The sequence below is a fragment of the Lutjanus erythropterus genome, chromosome 12 (genome assembly GCF_056507025.1).
Source record: "Lutjanus erythropterus isolate fLutEry1 chromosome 12, fLutEry1.hap2, whole genome shotgun sequence".
NCBI lineage: Eukaryota > Metazoa > Chordata > Actinopteri > Lutjaniformes > Lutjanidae > Lutjanus > Lutjanus erythropterus.
The window spans coordinates 24,132,672-24,159,304 of NC_139328.1; the positions used below are offsets into that span (position 1 = coordinate 24,132,672).

General features: G+C 39.5%; 1 protein-coding gene across 1 annotated transcript; it reads left to right on the top strand.

Annotated features, from left to right (window-relative positions):
* The first annotated feature begins 825 nt into the window (after nt 1-825).
* LOC146318043 (kinesin-1 heavy chain) lies at nt 826-25,276 on the top strand. Its single transcript, XM_084731511.1, has 26 exons — nt 826-1,206; nt 7,184-7,271; nt 7,396-7,469; nt 7,568-7,672; nt 8,415-8,463; nt 9,579-9,634; nt 9,727-9,814; nt 9,928-10,052; nt 11,184-11,288; nt 13,588-13,733; nt 13,927-14,075; nt 14,304-14,491; nt 16,004-16,072; nt 16,599-16,805; nt 18,395-18,538; nt 18,815-19,006; nt 19,137-19,254; nt 19,885-19,940; nt 20,252-20,361; nt 20,493-20,594; nt 20,741-20,801; nt 21,208-21,279; nt 21,475-21,579; nt 21,831-22,047; nt 22,462-22,597; nt 23,964-25,276. Exons 1-26 carry the CDS (start codon nt 1,081-1,083, stop codon nt 23,965-23,967), a joined length of 2,892 nt encoding a protein of 963 aa, XP_084587637.1. The 5' UTR covers nt 826-1,080; the 3' UTR covers nt 23,968-25,276.
* The last annotated feature ends 1,357 nt before the right edge of the window (nt 25,277-26,633 follow it).

The window sequence follows — 26,633 nt, forward strand, 5'->3', positions numbered from 1 at the left end:
TTATTTACTCACCCTCATGCCAATAAAAGGTTGAGTTTGTTTTTTTTAGTGGACAAAATACCGCTGGAGTTTCACAGAAAAATTGCATTCTAGAATCTTGCGAATAAGGGAAGTGAATGAAGGTGACTAGTTTTCAAATGTAAAACAACAACAACAATAAAAGCCTCCATACTATTTATCTGGTTTAGTCAAAGTCTCCTAAAGCCCCAAGATGCCAAGTTGACTTGAAAGGCATCATTTACACCATTTTTTTAGTCTAAATCTTCACTGTAGATCCTTGAGCCATGTTCATGTGTGTGTGTACACGTCCATCTGAACTGGATGCATGTGGAGTGATGTGTGCGCATCCAAGTGAACAGCATATCAGGGCTTTAGGAGACTTGGATTACACTAGATGAGCAGTATGGAGACATAAAAAATTTTTCCCATGTTTTTCTCAGTTTGAGAACTGGTTACCATTCACTTCAGTTGTTTGAGAAATTCTGCAATGCTGTTTTCTTGAGACTAAAAAACTAAACTGAACTTTCATTTGGCATGAGGGTGAGTAGATAATGACCGGATTTTCATGTGTGGGTGAACTATCTCTTTAAATTTGATTATTTTTACAGCTCTCAGTGTACTTACAGAGGAATAGAATAGACATGATCAGCTAAGAACAAGAACAACAAAGCTAAATAGATACGTGTATGAGTAAACTATGAATGTATAACATTTCTTGAGGCTGATAAGTTTTTTTGTTGATGTCCACTGATGGTGGAGTATTTCATTACACTGACACAAACACAGTGAGGAGGGGAGCGCCGGCCGAGGTGACGTCATTGTGAACCACATCCACAGCAGCAGGAGGGGTGAGGTGGCCAGCCGCTGATCCACCGGTATCATGGCTTCCTAACAGGAGGGGGAAGTGATTGAGAGCAAAACAAGGATCTTTGTTGAATACCCGACAGATAATCGCCCTTTACAGAACCTGAGATTGGGACAGAGGGGCTCGGCCTCCCTTTTTCGCCCCCCGCGGCCGCCCCTGGGATCCAGGATATACTTTAATTTTATCGGTGAATTTCCATTTGTAAACCGTGGAAGATGGCCGACCCGGCGGAGTGCACCATCAAAGTGATGTGCCGTTTTAGGCCCCTGAACAGCTCCGAGGTGACCAGAGGCGATAAATACATTCCCAAGTTTCAAGGGGACGAGACCGTCGTTATCGCGGTAAGTTGTTTAATGTTGCTACCTGTTTGACAGAGCCCTCGGGCACGGTCAGCAGTACGCCATTTTTGATTGTCTAGTAGCTACGGTAGTTAGCACCTTAGCTTGTTAGCTAACGTTAGCAAGGGCTGACCGAGCCCATTTTCTTTTCCTAGGATGGCGAAGGAATGACCCGCCGTATTTTGCCTCTGATTGGCTAGCACTCGTTGTCCGGTTTAGGTATGAGGAGTGTGATTGGTGAGGATATCGGGGTAAGCCAATCAGATGCGGAACTGGGCGGGGCATTCCCTTCGCCATCCTGGGAAATGAAGTACCTGTTCACCGTTGCGTTGTTCTGCTGGCCCTCAGCTGCAGACAACTTCTGCCGCCACCAAAACACTTAGGTGCATTAAACGTGTCACTTACTCGGCCTGTAGTTCATTACGGGTCGACAACCGTGATCGGCTACACATTTTAAAATGCCAAATCAGTTGCTGTCGCCGTAAAATGTCTCTATTCGCAGTTGCCCTGTCATGGCTAGCGAGCTGTCATTCAACAAAGCCACAAACACACAGGCTGGCACAGGTTAAAATGTCGCCAGCGTTAGCCTGCCACTCCTGCATGCTATTCACTACATTATTGTTACCACATTAACAAATAAATAGCTGTGCGTATGTAACGATAAATCTATTAATTGTGAATAGTGTGCGTCAGCATAAAGCGTAAGCCAGCTTTGATTTAGTAGTGGCTAACAGACTGTTGGCTAGCAGGCTAGGCCAGCTGGTAGTTGACAGATTAGCCGGCCTTGGCTAGCTGGCTAGTTTTAATACTGTTGCTTAATTAAAGCTACATTAGCTAGCTGACCAGCTGGCTACATAACCAACTCATTTTGTAGACCAAGTTGGAATTATTTCGATTATTGACTATAACAGAGAATGAAAATATGATTCAATCAAGGAAAAGAAAACACAGACAATGGTAAAGTCAAAATAATATCAGTGGGAAATGTCAGATTATATGTAGACAGGCGGTATTCTGTTGAGCTCTGAGAGACTGGACTGTAAATTAGATTAGATATCCTTTGTTACTCACAAATGGAAATTGATTTTGCTCTGGTCAGTATCATACGAATAGATTAAATAATAAATAATTAAAATAAACACCACAGTACCCAGGTTGTGTGAAGAGTGCCCTTTTAAGACATGCCCACTGTATAACGTGCATGATGACAAAGCATCAGTGTTTGCAAAATGACCTTATAGTCAATACATAATGTACAGTTGTTCAGTTTGGGATCAAACCAAAGTTTGTTGTCTTTGATTTAATTAGCCCTCCAGTGATACAGAGCCTCCAAGCACTTGATAAGGATAATGGCACGGGCACAATTTCCTATATGACAAAAGAAGGAAATGCCTTTACTAATGCAGTGCCATGTTACCTCCACTTTACTAAATCAACAAAGGATCTGCCCTGAAGTCAGTTTGCAAATGATGTGCGCTTGATGCTTTGTCATCATACGCCTATACAGTGAGCTTGGTCTAAAAAGTCACTGTTTACACAACCTGGGTTCATGCCATTGCGTGCCTCTGCACAATCGGAAATGGGAAAAAGTTGGCCTCATCATATGCTTTGTGCCTGTAGTAATTAGGAATTAGAACAACAGCATAAAAGCCTGACTAATATCTCAAGTTTGTACATGCTGAACATTCAAAAGCCAATGGATATCATTTGAAGTTGAAAAAAAACATAGTTAAACATTAGGTATCCTTCATGACAAACTGTCATTTTCTTTGTGGACTTTGGTGCTTGTGCACACCTATGCTTTAAAAGACTTTACAAGGCAATAGAAACTGAAGTTGAATTCCATTCATGAAGTTGCATGTTTTGGCTGAGTGAATATGAATTACATCCTCTTTGGAGTGAAACCACTAATTTAGGTGGTGAATTTAGAATACAACAGTACTATTCTTTTTCCTGTCATGCAAAACAGAGAAGACTGTTGTAGCTGTGGTGGTTTCTTGAATAGTTTTGCTGACACTGGCTTCAGGCCTTTCACTAATGGCAAGCGTACTGTCTGTGCCCCTTCAGCATGATGTGGCCCAGCCCAGTTCAGAGTGCCAGTCATAGTGCCAAAATACCAGTGCACATTGTGAAGGACGCAAGTGTTACAGGCCAAAGCCTAGTAGCCTAGTAGCCTCTGCTGGTGCATCTGCTTTGAGAAGTACAATACTTACAGTGCCCATAAGCAGCACTACAGGCCTCCTGGGTAATCCCCCTGTGTTTTCTCTCTTGGTAACCAGCTGTTCAACCAATCAGAGTAGGCAGTTGGCTGTGCGCTGGGCAATCTCTCCGGGTGGGGAGGGTAATTATTATGGTGATGTACTTTAGTTTTGCAGATGCTCTTATCCAGGGTGATTGACTCACTTAGCTCATATTTTTATCCGTTTTGAAACAATCTAGGGTGTGGACCCTGTGTTAGGGCCGAAGCCTTAGCAGCAGTGCTCAGTTAGTGGTCAAGCTGGCCACATTGCATGCTGTTAAGAAGTCTGACAAGCAGCTTCACCGTGGTGAGCCTTGTGATGCTGTTTTGATACGCTCAGATATTAATGGAGGGTCAGAGATTCCCCACACCAGATATTTTGTTTGTCTCCTACAACATATTCCTGCAGTACGCCCTTACTCAGCTGTGGCTCACTTCAAAGTCCTGCCAGTTTTTTGCCGGAAAGGGCGGGAGATGAAGTTTCCAGATGAAGTGGTAAGGGTGTCGTAACTAGCTTAGTTTGCCATGCTGGGCTAGTGTAATTGTGCAGCAGGTGAATTATTCATGCATCCATTACTTCCAGTTTTGCACATAAAAGATCAGGTCATTCCCCTCATCCTTTGCTGTCACATCTCCTGGTTCCATATAGTAGTCTGGGATGCCCCACAAGAACATGACTGTGCTACTTTTAGATACTAGTGTGGTGCGTGAGGGATAAAAGGAAAGAGAAGGATTAGAGAGATAAGTTAAAGTGTTTCTAAGACATTTAAACATGTCAATAACATTGAAGCAATTGACACCTGTTTTTGTTTCCTGCCAGCTGTGTATGAGGAAGTAAGGCTACCAATAAACTCCAAATGATAAATCAGACTTATTTTGCTTGGCACCAGCAAAAATCTAGTTGAATTACATGCATCATACAACAAGAATCACGTGGTTAAGGTTGCAACCAATGCTTATTTTTATTATTAATTAATCTGCAGAGTATTTATTATTTCTTGCCAGCTGTGTGCAAAGAAGCAAGGTTACCAACAAAGCCAAAGTGATAAAACTGACTTAATTTACATAGTAGCAACACAAATCCAATAAGATTTCATGCATTATACTACAAGAATCATGTGGCTAGGGCTACAACCAAGTACTATTTTCATTATCAGTTATAGATTTACTGATTAATTATTTCGTCTATAAAGGGGAAATGTCCACTCCAATATGTCAAAGTCCAAGGCGGTATCTTTGTCTGTCCAGAGATATTCAGTTTAATATAACATAAAATGGAGAAAAAGTTGGAATTCTCAAACAGAATAAAATTGTCTCAAAATCACAATATTATTGACCACATAACTCTGTTGATATTGTGATGATATTGTAGGGATGACTATTGGTGTTTTCACAAAAAATTAACAGACAGAATTTTTGATAAATAATCACCAGTATTGTGGATTGAATGACTAAGTGGGTAAGGACAAATGAAATAACAACTAGAACAGACTGGCAAGTACAGAAAATGACACGAGTTTACTATAGTGCAGCCTTCAAAACCAGGAAAAGACAACACTTATACCGTATTGCAGTATAAGGATGTCTAAAACCTAAGAAGATATCTAATCTTATATCAGGTTATTGATATAATATTGATAAATTGCTCAGCCCTAAGCTCTGCATTTGGATATTCTGGAATATCCTCAGTGTCTCCCGTCTCTCCTGAATAGCGTAGCCTGGATAAGTATCATAACACAGCCATCAGGAAGCAGGAACATGACATTGCACTTATTAATACTGTAACAATACTTTTCACTGTAATTACATTTAGCAAGTAATCCCATTAGACAGAAGTGTAGGTAACGAGGCCAGCAGCAGCAGCAGCAGTAACAATAAGGACTTTAAACTTGGGCTCTGCCATTGTTTGCTGACAGTGTCTGGCAGGCCTGATAGTGGCTCAGCACTCATGTTCTGGGCAGGGTTAATTGCCAGGATGTGGCTACTAGCTGGAATGAATTATCAAAGTCTTAAGATGCTGCTGCTGCTGTGTTGCACCAGCGAGCTGTGCTTTAAATGTGACCGTCAAGGGAGGATTATGAGCCGCAGTGCAAACTGAGGATGTCTCAGCTGTAGTAGTTTGAATAATTCTAGTACTGGTGAACGTGTTGAATCATTTAATACCAGGCAATGACATACTTGTGGTTTCACCTTGAGTTGTGAATGTGTTTACATGTACCACTGGCTCTAAGCAAGAAAGCCCTAATCAGTGGTGTTTCCAAGGTGACACCAGCTGCTTGACAGCATTCTCTTACAGGGGTAAACGCTTCATCTGACAATAACTAATGTTCTGACACTAAGTCATGTATGTTTTGTAACCTGGAGAATCACATGTGAATGGGGCTGTCTTGTTTATAAACTCTTAATACATCACAGCTAGAGCCCCACCCATCAGGCTAGAGAAGAGATGAGTCACCTGGGACTTAAAACCTCCAAAGACAGCGTGCCATCTCAGTTGAACCTCAGAATCGCCGGTAGCATCATTTTTTAACACCCTGCAGCTGCGTTCTTAAATCCAGCTATCGATTTCTATCTCACTTGAATAGTGCTTTGAAGTTTTGACTGGCCCGTGGGATATCACAATCAGCTGCACTCAGCTTGTTTGAAACAGGCTGGCACTTCAGTTAGTAGTAAAAGTTCAAGGTTTAGTTAAGTTCATTTAAAACACTGTGCCAAGATTGTTGGAGAAGAGTTTAAAGATGCCTGCCACTCAAAAATTTTGGATTTTTTTGTGTTAATGTCCCATTAAATGTCTGACCTTGATTGTACTGACTTGTATCTGTGCAGAGTTTGTCACTAGATAGGTGTTTTCACATTCCTCCGCTGAAGGGGGAGGCATCTGTGAAGCCCCTAAAATCTGAGATTAAGCCTGGGCAATAAAATAGAGATATGTACAGGCAATAGACACTTCATGTCAAAAGCAGTAAGAAAATTGTGCAGTAGTTTCATTTAAATGCAGTTAATGCAAACCGCTTGCTAGAATGCATGCAGCAGAGAGTGAATTAGGTTGGTCTCACAAGTCAGTCTCTAAATGCTTAGCTCAGCAGAGACTGAGGACAGTTCTTCAGCTTTTGTCACAAAAACTGGGTGGTTCCAAGTAAAGGGTTTAAAATAACCTATAGGGTAGCCTTTCATATTGGGGCGGTGACATCCTGTATTTACTACTGAAAATGGGAGCAGAGCATTGTTTCTAGTAAGGTGTGTCCTTGGAAAAAAACATGTAAGAATGGTAGGTTTGTTTGTGGTTATACTCGCCACCATTCTAGACACTGTCTTGCATTTAGAAAGTCCTAGAAGACTGGGAGGTGGCAACGTCAAATATAGACAGTTTAAGGTCATCCTGGTGGTAAGACTGACCATGTAACACGGTGCCCTAGGTTTGAATCTGACAGGGGATCTTTGTTGCATGTTAGGGTTTAGCTTCTGTAAGTATATCTTTTTTCATGGCCTCAACCAAGGCAGCAATCAGTATATCGATTCCAAACAAACTACTGTTACTGGCTTTGGATGTGCAGAATGCACAGTTTCCTAGCTGCTAAAGGATATTTCTCAAGAAAGCCCCCCTTGAACTGACGCTGAATGGCTTTTGTGTTTATCATTTGGTTAAAGAAAAATGTGCATAGAGATCTTTTTACAAAACACCTCACTGATTATTATTCATACTATTTCTGTTACTTACTCTTCTTCTTCTCTTCTTTCCAGGGCAAACCGTATATGTTTGACAGAGTGTTTCAGTCAAATACAACACAGGAACAAGTGTACAACGCCTGCGCCCAGAAAATTGTAAAAGGTGAGGTCCATGCAACAAATAAAATTGACAAAGAACCCAGGATATTTCCTTTTTCAAATCTTAATTTAAATACTAAAGGCCTTTTTAATTCTTGCTTCAACAAGTTCTCTGTGGTCTTTTTCAGATGTTCTGGAGGGATACAATGGAACGATTTTTGCATACGGGCAGACATCATCTGGCAAAACACACACCATGGAGGTGAGGATGACATCTCAAAACAGGGCTTGTTTGTTTTCTATTAAAGTGCATCTTCACTTCTCATCATGACATGACATTAATTTGTTCTATGTGTGCAGGGGAATCTCCATGACACAGATTCAATGGGCATCATCCCCAGGATAGTGCAAGATATCTTCAACTACATCTATTCCATGGATGAAAACCTGGAGTTTCATATCAAAGTAAGCAGTTAGAAAGCCACTTCCATGACAAGTTGAGGAGCAGCATTTCTTTGAAACAGAAATAGAAGACAAAAATTCCAGCTTTAGATAATGTATTTAAAATCTGATATTTATGGCTGACTAACATTATTTCAAACGGTGGGTGCTAGAGACAAGCTGCCTACTTCCTCTTTTGCAGTTTTCTATTATTAAGCATTTTTCTTGAGGCAAAATAAGTCATGGAGGAGGCTGATTTGAAACATGTCACTTGGTGCTGCTGCATCACATTTCCTGGCTGACTCTTTGCCGTGTTTGTTGATACCTGCTCTTGCATTACGGCCCATTGTGGTAAATATTTATTCTGTTGGTAAGGATAGAAATAATGAAACATGTAAATGTATTGGTGAGACATTCGTTTTATTCTGTTTAATGAAAAGTATTAATTGCTGTCCTAATATAGCATAATTTTCAGAGTCACTGCAAGACAAGTGTGAAGAAACAAATTAAAATAAAAAAAGAGCCATGCTCAAAACGCCTTCACACATCTGGTTTGTTTGACATTGATTTTAGATTGTCCCTTACTTGTAACAGCTGGAAATTAATGACATCTTTTTTTGTGCATTTTTTTAAAACCTGAATACTGTTACTGTGCTGCTGTTTTGTTGTTTGCAGTTAACAAGCAACCCCTTGTGTGTATTTAAATTCTCTGGTCTGATCTCTCAGCTGGATTGCCAAATTAATGAGGTTCTTTCTCTCTTCACAGGTGTCATATTTTGAAATTTACTTAGACAAGATTCGGGACCTTTTGGATGGTAAGTGGCTGTGATACTGCAGTGAACATCTCTCATAGTGGTAATAGACAGTGGTAACAGATGTGACAGAATGAGCTGCTAAAAGCCTGTGAAATGTTGAGAAAAGTCATGTGTTAGGAACATGATGGAGGGGGATGTTAGCTGTAAAGACACTGACATAGTTATTATTATCTCTTGTAAGTGTGTATAATCTATTAATGCAACAACATATGAAACTATTCTCAGCTGTGTCTGTTAAACAGATCATTTGAAGACAGTGATTGACACTGATCCCCACCTTTACAAGACTGATGTCAAAATGAGCTGCAGAAACTTGAAAATGAAAATATTTTATTCAGAGGTTAGGGGTATGCTTGAATTTGAATACACCCATGGAAAATTCTTTATTGTCAACTTAATCTGGTGTTTTATCTTTGCAAACAAAAAAAATATAGAAGAAATTAATGAAACAATCCCATCATCACATTTGTCACTCATAGCTAGATAAGCCCTTTGTTGATCCCTTACTCTTGAAATTATCAAACATTAATAGTCATAATCAAAATATACAGTACAATAAAAGTTAATATAAACAGCTGGTAAAATAAATAAAGTGACTTTGCATTGATTGCTGTGGGTATAAAGGAGTTTGCACTTGCATTTATTCTAACAATTTAATGTGTGATGATTAAGGCTTCAATTTCTGGTTTTGGTAACAATTTAACAATCATATATTGCCCAGTTTGCTTGATGTTGTCAAAAACTTTGTGATTATACTTGTGATTAATTTTAGTTCAAAGAAATGGGAGACAGCCCCACAGTACTTGATCGTAACAGTTGTAGCTCATCTGTCTCCTGTACTATAAACCTTTGGAGTGGTGCTTTTTTGATTCTTATTCTGTACATTTGCCAGTGGAGAACGGTTTTTGAAGTTATATCCAGGTGATAGCTTTTCCTGTCCATTTGAGAAGTGATGACCAGAGATCATCCTCAGTAGAAGTGGGAATGGAAGCAAAGGCTTTTTGAACCAGCTCCAAGGATATAGACAGAATAAACCAAATTTAATTTCCTGTGTATATAAACGTTACAGTATGCCAAGTCAGCTTCCCTGACACCTTTGTCCTTTTCATTTCCAGTGTCTAAGACCAATCTGTCAGTGCACGAAGACAAAAACAGAGTACCCTACGTCAAGGTGAGACCTCTCCTCCTGTCACACGTTAAATATGTGGTAAGACTTGTTTGTAAAGACATTAATCTCACCTCATACTCTGCTTTTCTTTTAAGGGTTGCACTGAGAGATTTGTCTGCAGCCCAGAAGAGGTCATGGATACAATTGATGAAGGCAAATCAAACAGACATGTAGCAGTCACAAGTAAGATGCCGTTCTGTTGTTTTACAACCATCTGTGCAACAAATGGTAGTAGTTTTTGCTATTTTGAGACTGATCCATTTTGACCACATGTATGTAATCTTTTTCTCCATTAGACATGAACGAGCACAGCTCCAGGAGTCACAGTATTTTCCTGATAAATGTCAAACAGGAGAACACTCAGACAGAGCAGAAGCTCAGCGGCAAACTCTACCTGGTTGATCTGGCTGGCAGTGAAAAGGTAACAGAGAATCAAAGAAAAGATAAACCATCTGTCATAGATATTGGTAGAATTCTCTGATTTGACATCTTCATTATTTTGAGATTTAGTATTGTAACTTTTTGGTAGACCCATTTTCCCTTTATTGTGTACTTGTGTTGGGTTCAGATTAGAGTGTGTTCATTAGTGTTGTTTCCACCCAAGGTACCCAGATCATTTTGTCTCAGGAATTATCTTTTTAAGGAACTAAAGGGTTCCTTCAGCCAGCTGTTGTCTCCATTTCCACTACGGTCTACCTGTGAAGGTTAGGCACATTAGTCCGCTGACATATGAAAAAGTGATGGCTGGTTTTACATGTCATTTTTGCAGATGACTATACAATAGTGATGGTGTGATATAAGGCGACAGAAAGGCATCATCATTTGTGCAACATTGCGGCAACAGTGCACACATAGTTTTCCCGCTGGACTTAGACCTCACCATAAACGCTCATTAAAGGTCATTCGTCCATCTGTCCTTTGGTTTCTTCTTTAACTCCATGTTGATGTAATGAAGCCCAGTTAACAAAACCAAACTTGTTTTCAGATTTTAAAAATTAAAAATGGTGGCTGAGATAAAATAATACTGGCACTAGACCAATCCAATATGTTCAGTGTGGCAGGCTCCATCCGCCAAAGTTTCTTTACTTTTTGAAAGTACTAACCCCTGAGATGGGACTTATTAGCAGCATACTGGACACCAAATGTTATGGTCAGAAACATCAGCTTTAACTTTGCATCAGATTGTGTTGCAAAGTCTGTTGTTCTAGCCAGCTTGTGGTAAGCAGAAGGTCTTTGGAACAGAGTCTGTTATTTCAGTCTTAATTTCCTGATTGAGTTTGTTTGTTGTTGTTGTTTGTTTGTTTTTTTAAATGTACTGGTATCTATCCAGTACCAGTTCAGGTATTGGAATTGGTATCGCAATGGAAAAATGGTATTGAAACATCTATTAAAATAAAATGCCCTTGGAACCTAATTCAAACTCTGGACCCCGCAAATGCATAAAATTTCTTCAAAGGTTCCTAGTCCCCGAAGTATTGATCTTTGGTAGCTTTTGTCTTAAACATTAAGTTGCACAACACCTTTTTGAGGTTATTGTCTTTGTTATTTTCAGGTCAGTAAAACAGGAGCAGAGGGAGCTGTGCTGGACGAGGCCAAGAACATCAATAAGTCTCTGTCTTCCCTGGGAAACGTCATCTCTGCTCTGGCTGAAGGAACGGTCAGTAACTCAGCTTCAGCTCTCTTCAGTCATAGAGGGTTTGTCTTAAATCTGCCATTATTTTCTTGGTGCAATCTGCAGATTTGTTGTCCATTTGTTGAACATGTTGTGGTGGTGTTTTGTGGCTTTTGGTCTTTTAATTTGCACAGTAAGTAAAAGGGAATTACCTGCTGAGAGAAATGTGTTTCCTAATTGAGGTTAATGTGACAGAGTTAACTTTTCGGTTAGGTTTTAATCTAAACTTCAGAACATAATGAGCCCAAATTTGTTTTTGTAGCTTATTCATTACCACAAATGTTAGATCGGTTATAACCTCAGGTGTTTTTATAGCATTTTGAAATTACAGCCATTACTGTTAATGTAACAAACATAAGGAAAGTCTACTTATTTACCAGCTGCACAGCCCAGAGGTGTGCATCTGGAAAAACATCTTTTTCACTTATCTTAGTGTGAAAGTGCCATCATCAACCATCTAAAAGTCCTTTATACTGCAGAAATAACTTCAGCTGATAAAAACTGTCCTCCAAGCAGTGTTTTGTTAAGCTGCTCCACAGCGATTTCACACTCTTCACTTTGATCAACAATTGGTTTGTTCTAGGGTGCCTTCCCTCTGTAAACAACCTGAGGCGGACAGCTGCTGATATATTTGTGATGGCCTGAAACAAATGAGCCATTGTACAGAGATGTCTCACTTCCAACTGAGCATAGTGGCGTCTAAAGAATTATACCGGATTGCTGCTGCTTGGCTGTTTGTATCAATGCCAATAATTTATCAAGGCATCATTTGCTGCCAGCTAACTTTACTAAACTCATGAGAAGTGTAACTGAAGACATCACATCCTGTTGGCTCAGTGCTGCTGAAACCACAGACCTCTTCTTAGGTTTCAGGACAGCAGTAGCATGTCTAAGTGTTTTTGCCATGCTTAGAAGATACCATATTTTTTTTGTCTGTCTAACTCTGGAGTCTATCACATGGTATTATTAGCTTTTCATGAACCCCAAATATTCCAGTGCCAGTAATTGGATTAATAATTCAGTGGAATGTGGGTTCGTGGTTCAGTTTTTTGGTTCAGATGTAAACAGTTCATCTGAGCATTTCCCTCTATTAGCATAAATATATTCTTTCTGCATGTTTGCCCCACATGGGGATAATATTAGATGACGTGAACAACACCACTGACCTTTTACTGATCACCTAAAGTTATACACTAGTTCAGTGTAAATCACTTAAATCAGCAAAATTTCAACTTTTATAATTTGTCTACCTGTTGTTGCCATGACTAGGGGCTGTAGGTAGTAGTCAGTTTTGTCTAATTAACTATTGCCTTGTCAAGAGTTTATATACTAGAATTACAAGAATTTTGTGCTGAATCACATGTCATCATGGCCTACAAACTATTAGATGTGTACATTTACTGATTAGCAAAGCAATATAAAATTACAATATTTTTAAAAGGAATTTGGTAGAATAGCCTCCCCAAATTCAATTCAATTCAAGTGCCTGTTTATAAGTGCCTGTACCTTAACATAACAATACCACTTAAGACCTTTTACGAATCCCAACGAGGTGCATATCTGATCAGCATAAATCGATCAATCAATAGAATAAGGAGCACAACATTGCAATAAAATATCAACTTTTATAACTGTTTTGTCTGCTGCCATAATAATTTTCACCCAGTCGATGTTCCTCTGTGACAGGCTCTAGCTGGTCACCCGCCTATAAAAGAAAGTACATTCAAATAATTGTTGCTTTGTCAATAAGACATAAACAGAATTTCCAAGAACTTTGTGCTTAATTGCCTGCTATGATGTTTCTGCCAGATAAGATGCTTATCTTATGCACATCAAAGAAGTTAAATTCTGATTATACTTAAGGGCATGTAAACACATATCTTATCAGATCACTTTACTTACTGTCTATGAAAACAACTAAATTTGAATCTGTTATCAGAATGATTTCAGTCAGGTTGAAGAAATATTGTTCATGTAACTGCAGCTATTGTGAATTCGTGAATTTGGTGAAAGGTGACAGCTTTAACAAAAACACACCTAAAACATGCCTTTTTCTTTGATAACTCAAACTCAAAGCGTATTAATTTTTGTGATATTAGCAGAGATATGTTTATATTTCAGGGGTGGTCTGCTATAAAGTAAAAACTATGATTTGAGTTGTAAGAGGTTTTCTCTTCTTCTGTCATCTTGGTCAGAATTTTTTTTTCTCTAGGGTTGAGTATACAGTCTGTTAATTCGTGTTCTTCTCACTGAATGTTCCCTTGTGTGTTTTTGTGTATACTAGGCCTACATCCCCTACCGAGACAGCAAGATGACTCGTATTCTGCAGGACTCTCTGGGTGGTAACTGTCGAACTACCATTGTCATCTGCTGCTCGCCTTCCTCCTATAATGAGGCCGAAACCAAATCTACCCTCATGTTCGGACAAAGGTCGGTAGACTGCTCTGTGTAATTTATTTATTTCGTAATATAAATACTTTTTAAAATGCAATTTTTAGTTTTTAAGTTGATTGAAGCTTGGGTCCTGGTACATTTAGGTACCTTTTTGAAGGCATAATGGACCATAAAATGTCCTTGTTGTAGAGCTTTCAGTAGAATAAAATCTGTTATTTTCTACATCCAGAGCAAAGACCATCAAGAACACTGTCACTGTGAACATTGAGCTTACGGCAGAGCAGTGGAAGCAGAAGTATGAGAGGGAGAAGGAGAAGAATAAGACCCTGAGGAACACTGTCACCTGGCTGGAGAACGAGCTCAACCGCTGGAGGAATGGTGAGGAAATAGACTGTTTTATTCCAGTGTTTCGTCAAATGAGACAAAACTTTCTTTTGGCATTTGAGTTAAAAATTTTGGTTTTGATTCTGTCGGTTCGTGTATGTTAAATGCATTAAAACCTATAGGTAGTGGGTGTATCAGGGGCAACATACTTTAAACTTTTTCATAGTACAAATTATGGTCTTAACTCACTGCACATACTTAACATGTGTGTTCCCACCTCAGGTGAGAGTGTGCCAGTTGAGGAGCAGTTTGACAAGGAGAAGGCCAACGCCGAGGTTATGGCCCTTGACAACATACTCAACGACAAGCCAGCCTCCACGCCCAACGTGCCGGGTGTTCGCCTCACTGACGTGGAGAAAGACAAGTGTGAGGCTGAGCTGGCCAAACTTTACAAACAGCTGGATGATAAGGTGAGGGAGAGGAGAGGAAGTTCATAACAGAAATGTATGAATGCTGGTTTATGAACATGGCACAGTATGTGTGCAGGTTTTGTACACTACTTACACACTGAAACAAGAATTTGTTCATCATAAAATATGCAAATGACACTTTAAAACAGCTGTTGGTAATTTGAAGGGTAATAGAAATCTGTAGAAACAAAACTAAGATGAAGAATGACATACCTAGGTAACTAAAGAATAATTAAGAAGATAAGTATTCTTCATACATTCTTCTGCCTCAAGCTCCTCATTGACTGGATCATTTTCAGATGATAGGCCACCAGATGTGGAGATTATTTTTTTAAATAGTAAATGTTAATCCATAGATGTCACCTACTGTTAGCCATCCCTCTGGCTGCATGGACGCCGCAGCCTGAAGAACGAGACCACAATTTCCATTTTGCATTTAATGTTTGTAATGTAATTCTGGTTTTCTTTTATAGACAATCACATTTGACTTTGATGTCACAAGACAATAATCTCATGCAGGATATTTGCATACTTGAAAATGACAGCAGGGGCCTCATTTATAAAAATGATCTTAGATTTATACTTAAAATTAGTCCTAAGATCATTTCAGTGTGCAACATACAGATCATAAAAGAAGAGTTTTTTAAGGCTTCTATTATTGTCCTGAACTGATGTGTACATGGACATCCATTAGTTCAGTTTGTATTACTCTGTGGAGTTTGCCTGAAGGGAACACTTGGTGTGTCCACCTTCTGATGAGAAAATTTTAACCATGCAGCACCCAGCGGACCCTTGTGCTCTTGCAGACATGGAAGGCATAATAACAACTTATGAAACCCAATTGTAACTTAAGCACCTGTGATGTATAAAATAGTCATAGAACAGAGCAAACTGTTTGTAAGACAAGATCAGGTGATGGTAAAGGAGATTAAAGCCAAGCGACACAAATTATTTGTTGGACTAAATAGTGGATTGACAAATAAAGACGAACATGTCATTTCTGTCACATTGTTCATAAAACTGCTTCAGCATAGTCTTGAGCACATTTCCCAATTTGCAAAATCCCCACATAACCAGCAGGAAAATCGCTTAACATAAAGTCTAGACTTTGTTAAAAAAAAAAAGAGGATAATTTCCATGTCAAAGTTAGGTATGATAAATAACTACTTATACATGGTTTTCTGCATAAGTTGTGTTTAAGATTGAAGTTGATCCTCTGTTTTATAAGTGAGGCTCCTGGTCAGCATTGCACAAATATACATAAGTCAGGCAAACAAAACAAATTTGTTCAGATACATAAATATTTAAGTCTTCGCATAACAGCTGTCATGAATGGAATAAGGGTGATTTAAGGGTAACAAATTCAGATATTCTCATAAGTAAAAAAAAAATTGTACTGTTTTATTATTACAAGGCTTTTTTTATTTATCTGTCATCTGTCTGCTTGTACCCATCAACTCCAGTGAAACCTATAGTGCTCGGTGTGAATTCTAATGTCTCTGCACCTTACAGGACGAGGAAATCAACCAGCAGAGCCAGCTGGCTGAGAAGCTGAAGCAGCAGATGCTGGACCAGGATGAGGTGAGTGCTGGAGGGAAGCCGCAGGTGGAGAGTGAACTCTTGATCCTTGTAGTTACAGAGGTGCAAGGTAACACATGAAGCTATCACAGCTGTCAAGTTGTATGTATGTTTAACTTAGTCCAGTCCTGCTGTCTCGAGTAGGGCTACAATCTTCACTTATAATAAGATTTACTTTGATAATTTGGTATAGTTGTCAATGTTTTACTCTCACTGCTTTTTAGTAGTGGACTCAGTGTGTTATTTTGAGTTTTTCACTCTTCATGTGTCATAACATTTCTAGAAAAATGCAAGACTGAAGTCCTTGTTTCACTGACTTTCCTAAACTCATTTTCAGAACAACTGTATGCATCTATCAATTTTAAAATGCAAAATAGTCAGAAAAGAGAAAAGCTTGTGTGTTTGGTAACAGATCAAATAAAAATGCAAATTGCTTACTCCTCCTTATTGTAACAAACACTGAATAAAGTCTGCAGCCCTAATGACTAATTACATATAGCGTAATTAAGCTTCTCTCCCCCGCTTACAGCTTCTAGCCTCCTCCCGCCGTGATCATGAGAACCTCCAGGCGGAGCTGAACCGCCTTCAGGCGGAGAACGAGGCTTCCAAGGACGAGGTGAAGGAGGTGCTGCAGGCTCTGGAGGAGCTGGCCGTGAACTACGATCAGAAAAGCCAGGAGGTGGAGGATAAGACCAAGGAGTTTGAGGCCATCAGCGAGGAGCTTAACCAGAAATCGGTGAGCTGAGGACAGATATCAGCATGCCCAAAGTCACTGTGATGCTTTAATTTTGGTCATGTGCCTTTTATTTGTCCTTTGTTTTGGCTATGTTAATGTGCAACATGCAGACATGCAACACTATAATTAAACTTTTACAGCCTGCAGGGATTAAGAGAACACCAGGCATGCACGCAGTCATTGTTGCTACAGCTCTTTCTGTCCTTAAATAATTTAAAAGGGCTTAGTGGTTGACTATATTCCATCAGTGTGGTGATGAGCTCGAAGGACGATATGTTGGATTTATAGAGAAGCAAAACCCTTTTCCCTAAAATAAGAGTCTTGTCACTGGGGATTATGTAAATCACTGCTTTTCAACCTGTGGGTCCTGACCCTCGTGATGGGTCAGCAAAGCTTCACAGAGGTTGTAAGGCCTGCTTGATTTAAAGAGGAGTAAGAAAACAGCCTGTGTCTCAGCATTTCATTAATTTAATTTCAAAACTAAATGTTATTGTTATTTTTAAAGTGTACATTGTTATTTAATAGAGGTGTATCTCACTGACTGAGACGATTAGATACGTATCTCGATACATGTTCAACGATTCGATATATTTTTTTATATCTTTAAGTGGCCAACAATTCGGTTCGATACGATTCAGCTCTGTCATGATACGATACGACACGATACAATACGGTGCAGGCAGAGACAGCAGGAGAGAGAAGACGGAGGAAAGTCAGAGTGGCAGCTCACTGGTCCCAAAATTAAATGTGTGCGCATCCTAATGAGATGTATTGATACGCTAGTGCTGCATCGATTTGTTTCCGATTCATGTTCAGCTTTTTACCGATACAGGCCATCTGAACTGATGCACTCGTATCTAACACATTAAAGTGTGCGCATCGGAGGCATTAGTGAATCATTACACCCCTATTACTTGAGATTGAAACTTAAATATCTCAGAGGATAATGGCACGGTGAAAACCAGAACACAAGCCTCACCCTGCACTCGAAAAATATGTAGTTATTTATGCAGTTCTGTGCAGCAGCCAAGAGTTTGACTCTCACCTATGGCCCTCTTCTGCATGTCATTCCCCACTCTCCCTCCCCTTCCCTTGTCATATCTTCAGCTGTCCTATAAAATTAAAGGCATAAAAGAAAAAAAGAAAAATATGCAATTAAAACAACCAAAGGACTAATAGAATAATTGCACACTTCAGGACAAACAGGACAAACAAATAGTATAAAACCTACTAAAAGTATCAGAAAAACTCTTCAATATTCACATGAAATAATCTGCTTAAAATGATCCAAACCGCTTTATTCTGTACTGTTGAAATGTATTGAATATAATATGAAATATATGTCGCTGATCTAAATGTACACCACTGACTGTTTGACACCTTGTTTATTAGAACAAACAATAAGAAAAGGGGGAGACTTGCAATATGTTAAGCATTATGGCTGTGTTAAAACAGTAGAAGTGGTGAAAAGTAGAATCTGCAGACAGACTGTGTTTTGTTTTTTTAATCCTGTTGCTGTTTTTTCCTCCACTGAAAGCCAAAGACAAATATACTGAGACAAAGACTAAATGTTCTCTCTGTCCCTGCAGTCCATCCTGTCTTCTCTGGACTCTGAGCTCCAGAAGCTGAAGGAGATGTCCAACCACCAGAAGAAAAGGGTGACCGAGATGATGTCCTCACTGCTCAAAGACTTAGCAGAGATTGGCATCGCTGTGGGCAGCAATGACATCAAGGTACTCACATGCCTTATGTATGGTTACTATAGCCACACCAGCCTCTAGGAATCTAGTGAAAGAAGGAGGAGTTTTTTGGGATCAATGTAAGGGATGATGAGGTGGAATCTCATCACGGGATGTTAAAAACAGCTTCAGGCCCCAGTGACTAACCATGATACAAATGTAGTACAATGTCATTTCAGACATTCTAATGATTAAATGCATGAACACCTGGTTCTTTGTTCTTCCACTGTGTGGTCGTGCCTCTTCAACCTTTCTTTTCTGCCCCTCCAGCAACACGAGGGTGGCAGCGGCATGATAGATGAGGAGTTCACAGTCGCCCGTCTCTACATCAGTAAGATGAAGTCAGAAGTGAAGACCATGGTGAAACGCTGCAAGCAGCTGGAGAGCACACAGTCAGAGAGCAACAAGAAAATGGACGAGAACGAGAAGGAGCTGGCTGCCTGCCAGCTTCGCATCTCACAGGTACATAGGAACTGAAAACATAGACTTGACTGATTCCTGTGTGTCTGTAAAGAAATGTAAATTTAATTTCTGATTATATCCTCATAAAGATCATGTGTTTAAATATCTTTATTATCTCTTCCGTCTCCAGCACGAGGCTAAAATCAAGTCCCTGACTGAGTACCTGCAGAACGTAGAGCAGAAGAAGAGGCAGTTGGAGGAGAATGTGGACTCTCTCAATGAGGAACTTGTCAAGCTCAGTGCTCAGGGTACGTTTCTGTTTAAGGACAGAGTAAGGAATATTGCCGTGATACAAGTCCACTTACATATTTCTGTTGGAGGCAATTAATCCTAACAGGAGCTGTGGAATAAACGTTAAACTGCCTCTAGGAGCTGTTAAACCTCCACATTGTTGTCCAACTTGAAAAACTTGCTAGGGTTGGGTGTCAAGAACTTGTTTTGAAGTGGAACCGGCCCCAAATTTCTAAGAACTAGGGACTGGTAGGGAAGTACGCTTTTCAGTTCCAGTTGTGGATTCCTGACAGAAGTATTGATCTACAGCTTTGTATAGTGTTAACAATATGGTGGATCAGATCAGTGCTGAAAAGTGTGTACAAGACTGCAGCAGTTTGACAAATAGCTACAGAGGGCCAGATCTTTTTATAACCTCACTGTGTTTTTTGCTTTCAGTGTATTTTGGTATCTTCTTTAATCAAATAATGTGACAAGAATCGGGAACCAGAATTTAATTTATAACCCAAATCAATTGGCAAAATTTGAACTGGTTTGATGTCAGAGGCAGCAATTTTCAATCCTAACTAAATCTCATATTCTTATGGTTCAGTAAAGACCCTCTACTCCAACCACATGACAGTAAATCTTGTCTTAATTTTTTACAGAGAAAGTTCATGCTATGGAGAAAGAGAATGAGATCCAGACTGCCAATGAAGTCAAGGTATGTTCCTCAACCCTTTTTGCAGATAAACTGCAGGGAAAATGTATTCAAAATTTCCTTCAATTTTGATTAGTGTTGCCATCAACGACTATTTGAAAAGTGACATTCAGAAAAGTGTGAATTTGCATCTTAAATCAAGTAGCATAGCTCAGATCTAGTATCAAAAAAGTGTAAACAGTGCCATCATGTAAATGTTGGTCTTGCTAATTTTTTTGTCAACTTAGCATTATATGTTTGTCTTTTACTGTGTGTTTGTAAATTGTTCTGGCAGATATATGATATGAACATTTTGTGTATTTGTGTGTGTTCAGGAAGCGGTAGAGAAGCAGATCCACTCCCACCGTGAAGCTCATCAGAAACAGATCAGCAGCCTGAGAGATGAGCTGGACAACAAGGAGAAACTCATCACTGAGCTGCAGGAGTACGACTAAATGTTGAAATAGACAAAATGATAGTTTGGAATAAAATGAAAGGAATAGTGACTTATTTAGACAGATATACGGATTTAGTCAGTTGGTTCACATAAACATGATGTTGTGTTGTCTCCTCCAGTCTGAACCAGAAGATCATGCTGGAGCAGGAGAGGCTCAGAGTGGAGCATGAGAAACTCAAATCCACCGACCAGGAAAAGAGCCGCAAGCTGCATGAGCTCACGTACGTTTCACACAAACACTCTGTAGTCACAATATGGCCGCACATGTGCAGCCATATATGCCACAGCTCCTGCTTCTTGTCTGTACAACAGCACTGTGTATTGATTTATTTAAATTTTAACTGTTGTTGTTGTTTTTGTTGTTCAGGGTAATGCAGGACAGAAGGGAGCAGGCCAGACAGGACCTGAAGGGTCTGGAGGAGACAGTGGTGAGTTCATCCAAATCAACTGATGATAAAAAGCACTGATGTTGCATCTGTGGTACATCAGATAGTGGGGGTTGCATCCCTTTGCAAGTATAATTTATTGTGTTGCTGAGTTGACTGCTTTCTACAGCTTGTACAGACATTTTACTGCAAGTTGTTAATGCCAAAATGATATATCGGAGAAATAAATCAGTTTTTTTTTTTTTTGACCATTTGGAAGCTAGTATTTACAGTTAACATTCATTACGAATGGATAATTTTGAATAAATACCAGCCTTAGTATTGTTATTCATAATCTATATGTGTATCTTTATATCAGTTTTGAATACAAGACAGATTATTTCAGTCTCTTCTAAGCTGCTCAATCATTTTTTTCTGATTTTGATTGCTTCTCTTTTTCCTATTCAAGGCCAAGGAGCTGCAGACCCTGCACAACTTGAGGAAACTCTTTGTCCAGGACTTGGCTACCAGAGTGAAAAAGGTGAAACGCTATGATTGATTGTCTTGTAGACAAAAAAAAATCTGTTCAAGTGCAATGCAGAGAATTTATTTAGCAAAAAAAATAAATCTAATACAACAAACAAACAAGTTGTACAGATTAAAGGATTGTATGATGTGATCATAAGTCCCCCTAGATATTATTTAAGGTTTAATCTTGTTGTTTGTTTTTGTGCAGAGCGCTGAGATGGACTCAGATGACACGGGTGGGAGTGCGGCACAGAAACAGAAAATCTCCTTTCTTGAGAACAATCTTGAGCAGCTCACCAAGGTTCACAAACAGGTAAGATTTTACTGTACACACCCAGCAACAGTTCAAAGATTATCGCTGTCCTTTTAAGATTGCACATTTCCCATTTCTCACTGGTCTCCCTTCCTCTTGTTTTCTATTCCTCTAATTTTCTGCCTGTATATCAGTTTGCTTCAGTAACTTCTCCTTGCTATCTTCTTATTTTTTTTACTCAATTTATCTGTAGACCGCTGTAGAAACATAGATGAAAGAAATGATGAAAAATTGTGCAAATTGTCCCACAGCTGGTGCGTGATAATGCAGACCTGCGCTGTGAGCTTCCTAAACTGGAAAAGCGTCTTCGAGCTACGGCTGAGCGGGTCAAGGCCCTGGAGTCTGCTCTGAAGGAGGCCAAGGAGAACGCCGCCCGCGACCGCAAGCGCTACCAGCAGGAAGTGGACCGCATTAAGGAGGCCGTCAGGGCCAAGAACATGGCCAGGAGGGGGCATTCAGCCCAGATCGGTTAGTAGGGATGGACAGGGTCGGACACATATGTTCAACTTCTTTTATTTAGAAAACACACTATCATTGTGACACGTCACAGTGGCTGGAGAAAATTCCTGTCATACCATTATTGTACAAATTGTTGACACTCAAGTACACACAGGGATTATACATGCGCCTGAAAACACCTGAAAATGTTGGCATTTTCAGTTATATATAAACTTGAAAAGACATTTCAAATTCTCCACCACCACACCTGAAATCAGTTATTTTCTCTGATTTCTCAGCAACATTGTATTTTTCTCTTTGGATTGACAGAGGAGATCTTGGAAAAATACTGTATAATTTGTGTTTTGTCTGAAATGAAATGCAAGTCTCCCTGACACTGCAAACAACAGTCATTCCTCACTGTCATCGTTCTTCCCTCCCCAGCCAAGCCTATCAGGCCCGGGCAGCAGCCAGTGGCGTCTCCCACCCACCCCAACATCAACCGCAGCGGAGGAGGCTTCTACCAGAACAGCCAGACGGTGTCCATCAGGGGAGGAGGCAGCGGAAAGCCAGAAAAGAAGTAAGTGTAATGCCAGTCTTCTCTTCCAAATAGAGCATTATCAGAGGCAAATCACACATAGTGTTGGGAGAAAATTCCTATAATGGTTTGTTCCGGTGTAACATGGAACATGGCTGCCAGGATGGCGAAATAAGTTTATATCCTCTGAAAAAGTTGCACAAAATATTTAAAATCGGTTGGACTATCTAAGTTAAATGTAGATGCAAAGGAATATGTAATTGGATTGCTATTCACAATGTCAATAGAAATTTATGTAAACAGCAGTTTGTGAGCGATAGCACGTTAGTTATTTCCATGTCCTCTAATTGAAGCTTAAATTAATCTAGCAGCAGGTTTTCTGCACCTCTCTGCTTATCTGATATCAATGCAGGGCAGAAATGTCTATGGGCTGGACCACACTGATAAAGGTGTTGTGTTGTCATATTTGTCACCATAATAGCTGATAATGGTGCATACAACAGACTTAAATATAACATTTATAGAACTAGTACCATAATGTTATAATCATGTTGTAACAATCTTTGTGGAAACCTCTGTCTTGAATAAGAATGCTTACAGCCTCAACACTGATGTGTTATGTATGCGCCATCGTCTGCAATTGAGGACATGACAAGTGGTGTCCCATTTCCTTGGATTTCCATACTACAGACATTTAATATTTTAGGTTTCTGTATGAAGTATTGATGAATTATCTTCACTAATGTCCCCAGTTTTAATGCCATGCAAAATGCCATGAAATCTGTTAAAAAAAAAAACAAACATACAACTTACACAAAGGGCAACTATGCGTGCTGTTATTTTATCTTTTGAGTGTTTTTTTCCTGTGTTTACTGCAACTGGTGACTACAGAGTGAAAGAGCTGAACAGATAATAAATAATTTCTTTGTATCATACTTTTTGAAACATGAACTTAACAAACTGCTTCACAGAATTAAAATAAACCAACACAGTAAGACTTAAATGATAAAAAACTGCCATTTATGCAACAATGAGGACAAATCAGTATAGAAATAAAGTATCATTAAAATGTCAAAGGGAGAAGAGGGAGAAAAACACAATAATTAAATATTGATATACCCTTACCTCACATTGAAGATCATATCAAATATTAGCAGTAGAATAATTGCTTTAATCAGTGTGAATCCAGGTTTTAGTGCAAATGTGTTCATATTCACATTTTCCTTGTTTTCTTTTGTTACTCAGCAGAACAGCAGTGTGAACGCAGAAACTGCCTCCTTTCTGCTCAAAGTGAAATTTGTTTGACACTTGTTGAATATAACTTGTCAGCCGCATGATGGATGGCAGCACTTGTGTGTGCAGAGAGTGTGACATTCACTAAAGAGCATTTCTTTCTGTTTATCTGCAGCTGAAGAGCAGCGGGATGGAAGGACGACACCACTGAAGAAGCCAATATCACCCCCCCGCCCACCCTGACAACCTGTCATTCCATTACAGCGAACAGGCTCCTCGTTGCTGCTCTGGAGCCACGAAGGAGTTTCTGAATTATAAATATATATATATAAATATTCCTGGCCTGTACAGCTCCAACTCCCACACCTCCCACTCTCCCACTTCCTTCCCCCCCAATTCTCATCTTGACTTATCTCTTTTTCTCTTACTGGATATAATAAAAAAAAAGACGTGAAATTTAATTTACAAAAAGGCAAGATAATATTCTTACCCACCGAACCAAACGCAGTCTTGAGCGCAGCCTCGGCGAGCGAAACCGCGCGCACCTCAAATGTGTGGCTTCGGTTTTTGTTTTGCACAGTCTGTCGTCATCCGTCGTCTTCGTGCGAGTAGTTCTGCACTGTGCCAAGCTGAATGTAAAGGGTAGCAAGATCTGAAAAAAATAAATAAATAAAAACAAAACACCTAACCTAAAAGAAAAAAAAAGACCAAAAAAAAGGAGACCCTACCACGAGAAATAGCTTGATCCCATAGGCTAACCTCTGTACATTTTCATCATTACTATTATCGGTTGTTAACCACACTTTTCTCTGGATAGATTTTACATGCATCTTTAAGGGAAAAAAACTACAAAAAAAAAAAAAAGAACTGTTTTGAATTGACTAGATGGCGTTGAGCACTACTGTTCTGTCCGGTCTTGTACAGATGTAAAATTGGCACTACTGCACACGCTTCCCTGCAGAGAGAAAGAGCTGTACGAAACAAGGGAACGGCTAAAAAAAGAAGGACTAAAAAAAAAAAAGAGAAGCCAAGACGTGCGACAGTGTACTGTAGATGTATTTAACTAAATACCTGTGGAGGCCAATTGTTTTTATCATTAAGTTAAAAATAAAACCTATACTCGTTATTGGTGACTTCATGAGAAGGATGTAAAGAATGTAGAAAGGAAGGAAGGACGGAAGAGAATGATCCGGTTAACACAACAAACTTCCACCTTTTTAGCATAGCCTATGCTAAGTAGCTAAATGTACTGTTTTTACTTCTCTCAGTGGTTAATAATGCTGTGTTAATGGACGCTATTTATATCTCTCTGCACATTGGAGCACATAGACTGCAGGTGTATAGACTAAGATAGCACACACCACAATGCTTGTCCTGTCCTAGCTGGGTCGCTGTCACTCACTCATCTCCAGGACCTGTTTCTTCTTTTTTTTTTTTTTTTTAGTTGTAAACCTGTTTGATCCCTGTCGTATCATGATTTCTTTTCAAGGGTGCCTCGCTTCAATAATTTTCTGGGGTTTTTTTGTCTTCCCTCTCACACCCTCTTTTTGTTGTTTTCTTTTAGATTTAGGACCCGTAACTGTTCGTGCCCCTTTTGGTTGTACATTTGCAGAAAGCAATGTGTTTTGCTGGGTTTTATGTACTGTATCTTTCATTGTTCCATAGATCGCGTAGATGCATATGTGAAGGGGGAAGTGGCGGGCGGGGGTGTCAGTCGATGGGGTCAGACCTTTGCCGCTGATCAGCCAGTCAGGAGAGCAGGGTCTAAAATTGCACAACAATCTTCTGTCATCATCTGGAGGAAGTGTTTATTTAACTAAATCTAGTCAGGGGTGTAGGATTTATTGTGTTTTGTTGTCTTTGTTGTATTTTTTTAGTGTCATTTCATGATTTTTTTTTTTTTTTTTCATTTTAATTCCCACCACAGCTTGTTTTTCTCTGTTTTAATCCTGTGATGAAGCCCCGGTGTATTGGCAAAGAGCTTGTTGTGATTGTAACCCCAGCGTGAGAACACTAACATCTTGTGCAAGTGCAATATACTGTAAAATACACTGTATATCAGTCGACTGGCAGGTGTGATCAGGGTGTGCTCGCAGCACTAATCCTGCCATATGGAGTCAAAGTCCTGTCCCTCTTCTTTGTTAACTTCTGTTCCGCTTAAAGGTGTAGTTCAGATTTTTTGGTCGTGGGGTTTGTACGTATCTGCAGTCAGTAATGGTCGGCAGGTTCCCAGTGTGGAGAAGCAGGAGTCCTGTGCTGGAATCAAAGCAATGTACTGCTGTGGACAGGGTCAGCAGCAAAACATATTTCAGCCACTTAAAAATGGTCTATCTAAAAAAAATGGAGTTTGTTTGGTTTGGAGAAAGCAATAATTTGCTTATATACAGTAGTTTCCTTTTTGGAAAGGGCTGTCTGACAGCAAAGTAAAACGATGAAAATATTTGAAATACATAGCCGTTTAAACTGACATTGATTTTTTTTCTCTTTTTTTTTGTGATCGACTCTTTTTAAGGGGCTGAAATATGTTTTGCTGCAAACCCCACCCACAGCAGCACATTGCCTAGCATTCATGCCTGTGCTGCTCTCTGCTTCTGCAAACAGGAGGTGTCAACTGACATCTACTGCTGGTAATACACTGATCATGGATAAGTGCCTCATCAAATAATCCAAACTACCCCTTTAAATTAGTTTCAGCTTTTTTAAAAAAAAATACAGATTAAAGAAACTTTCTACTGCAAAATTTTTTTTGTTCTTTTGGCTGAGACTCGTGGAACAAATCTAGCTGGAAAAGTGAGGACAGGATTTCACCTCTTTCTCATAAAGTAAAAGCTGTCATCATGTAACA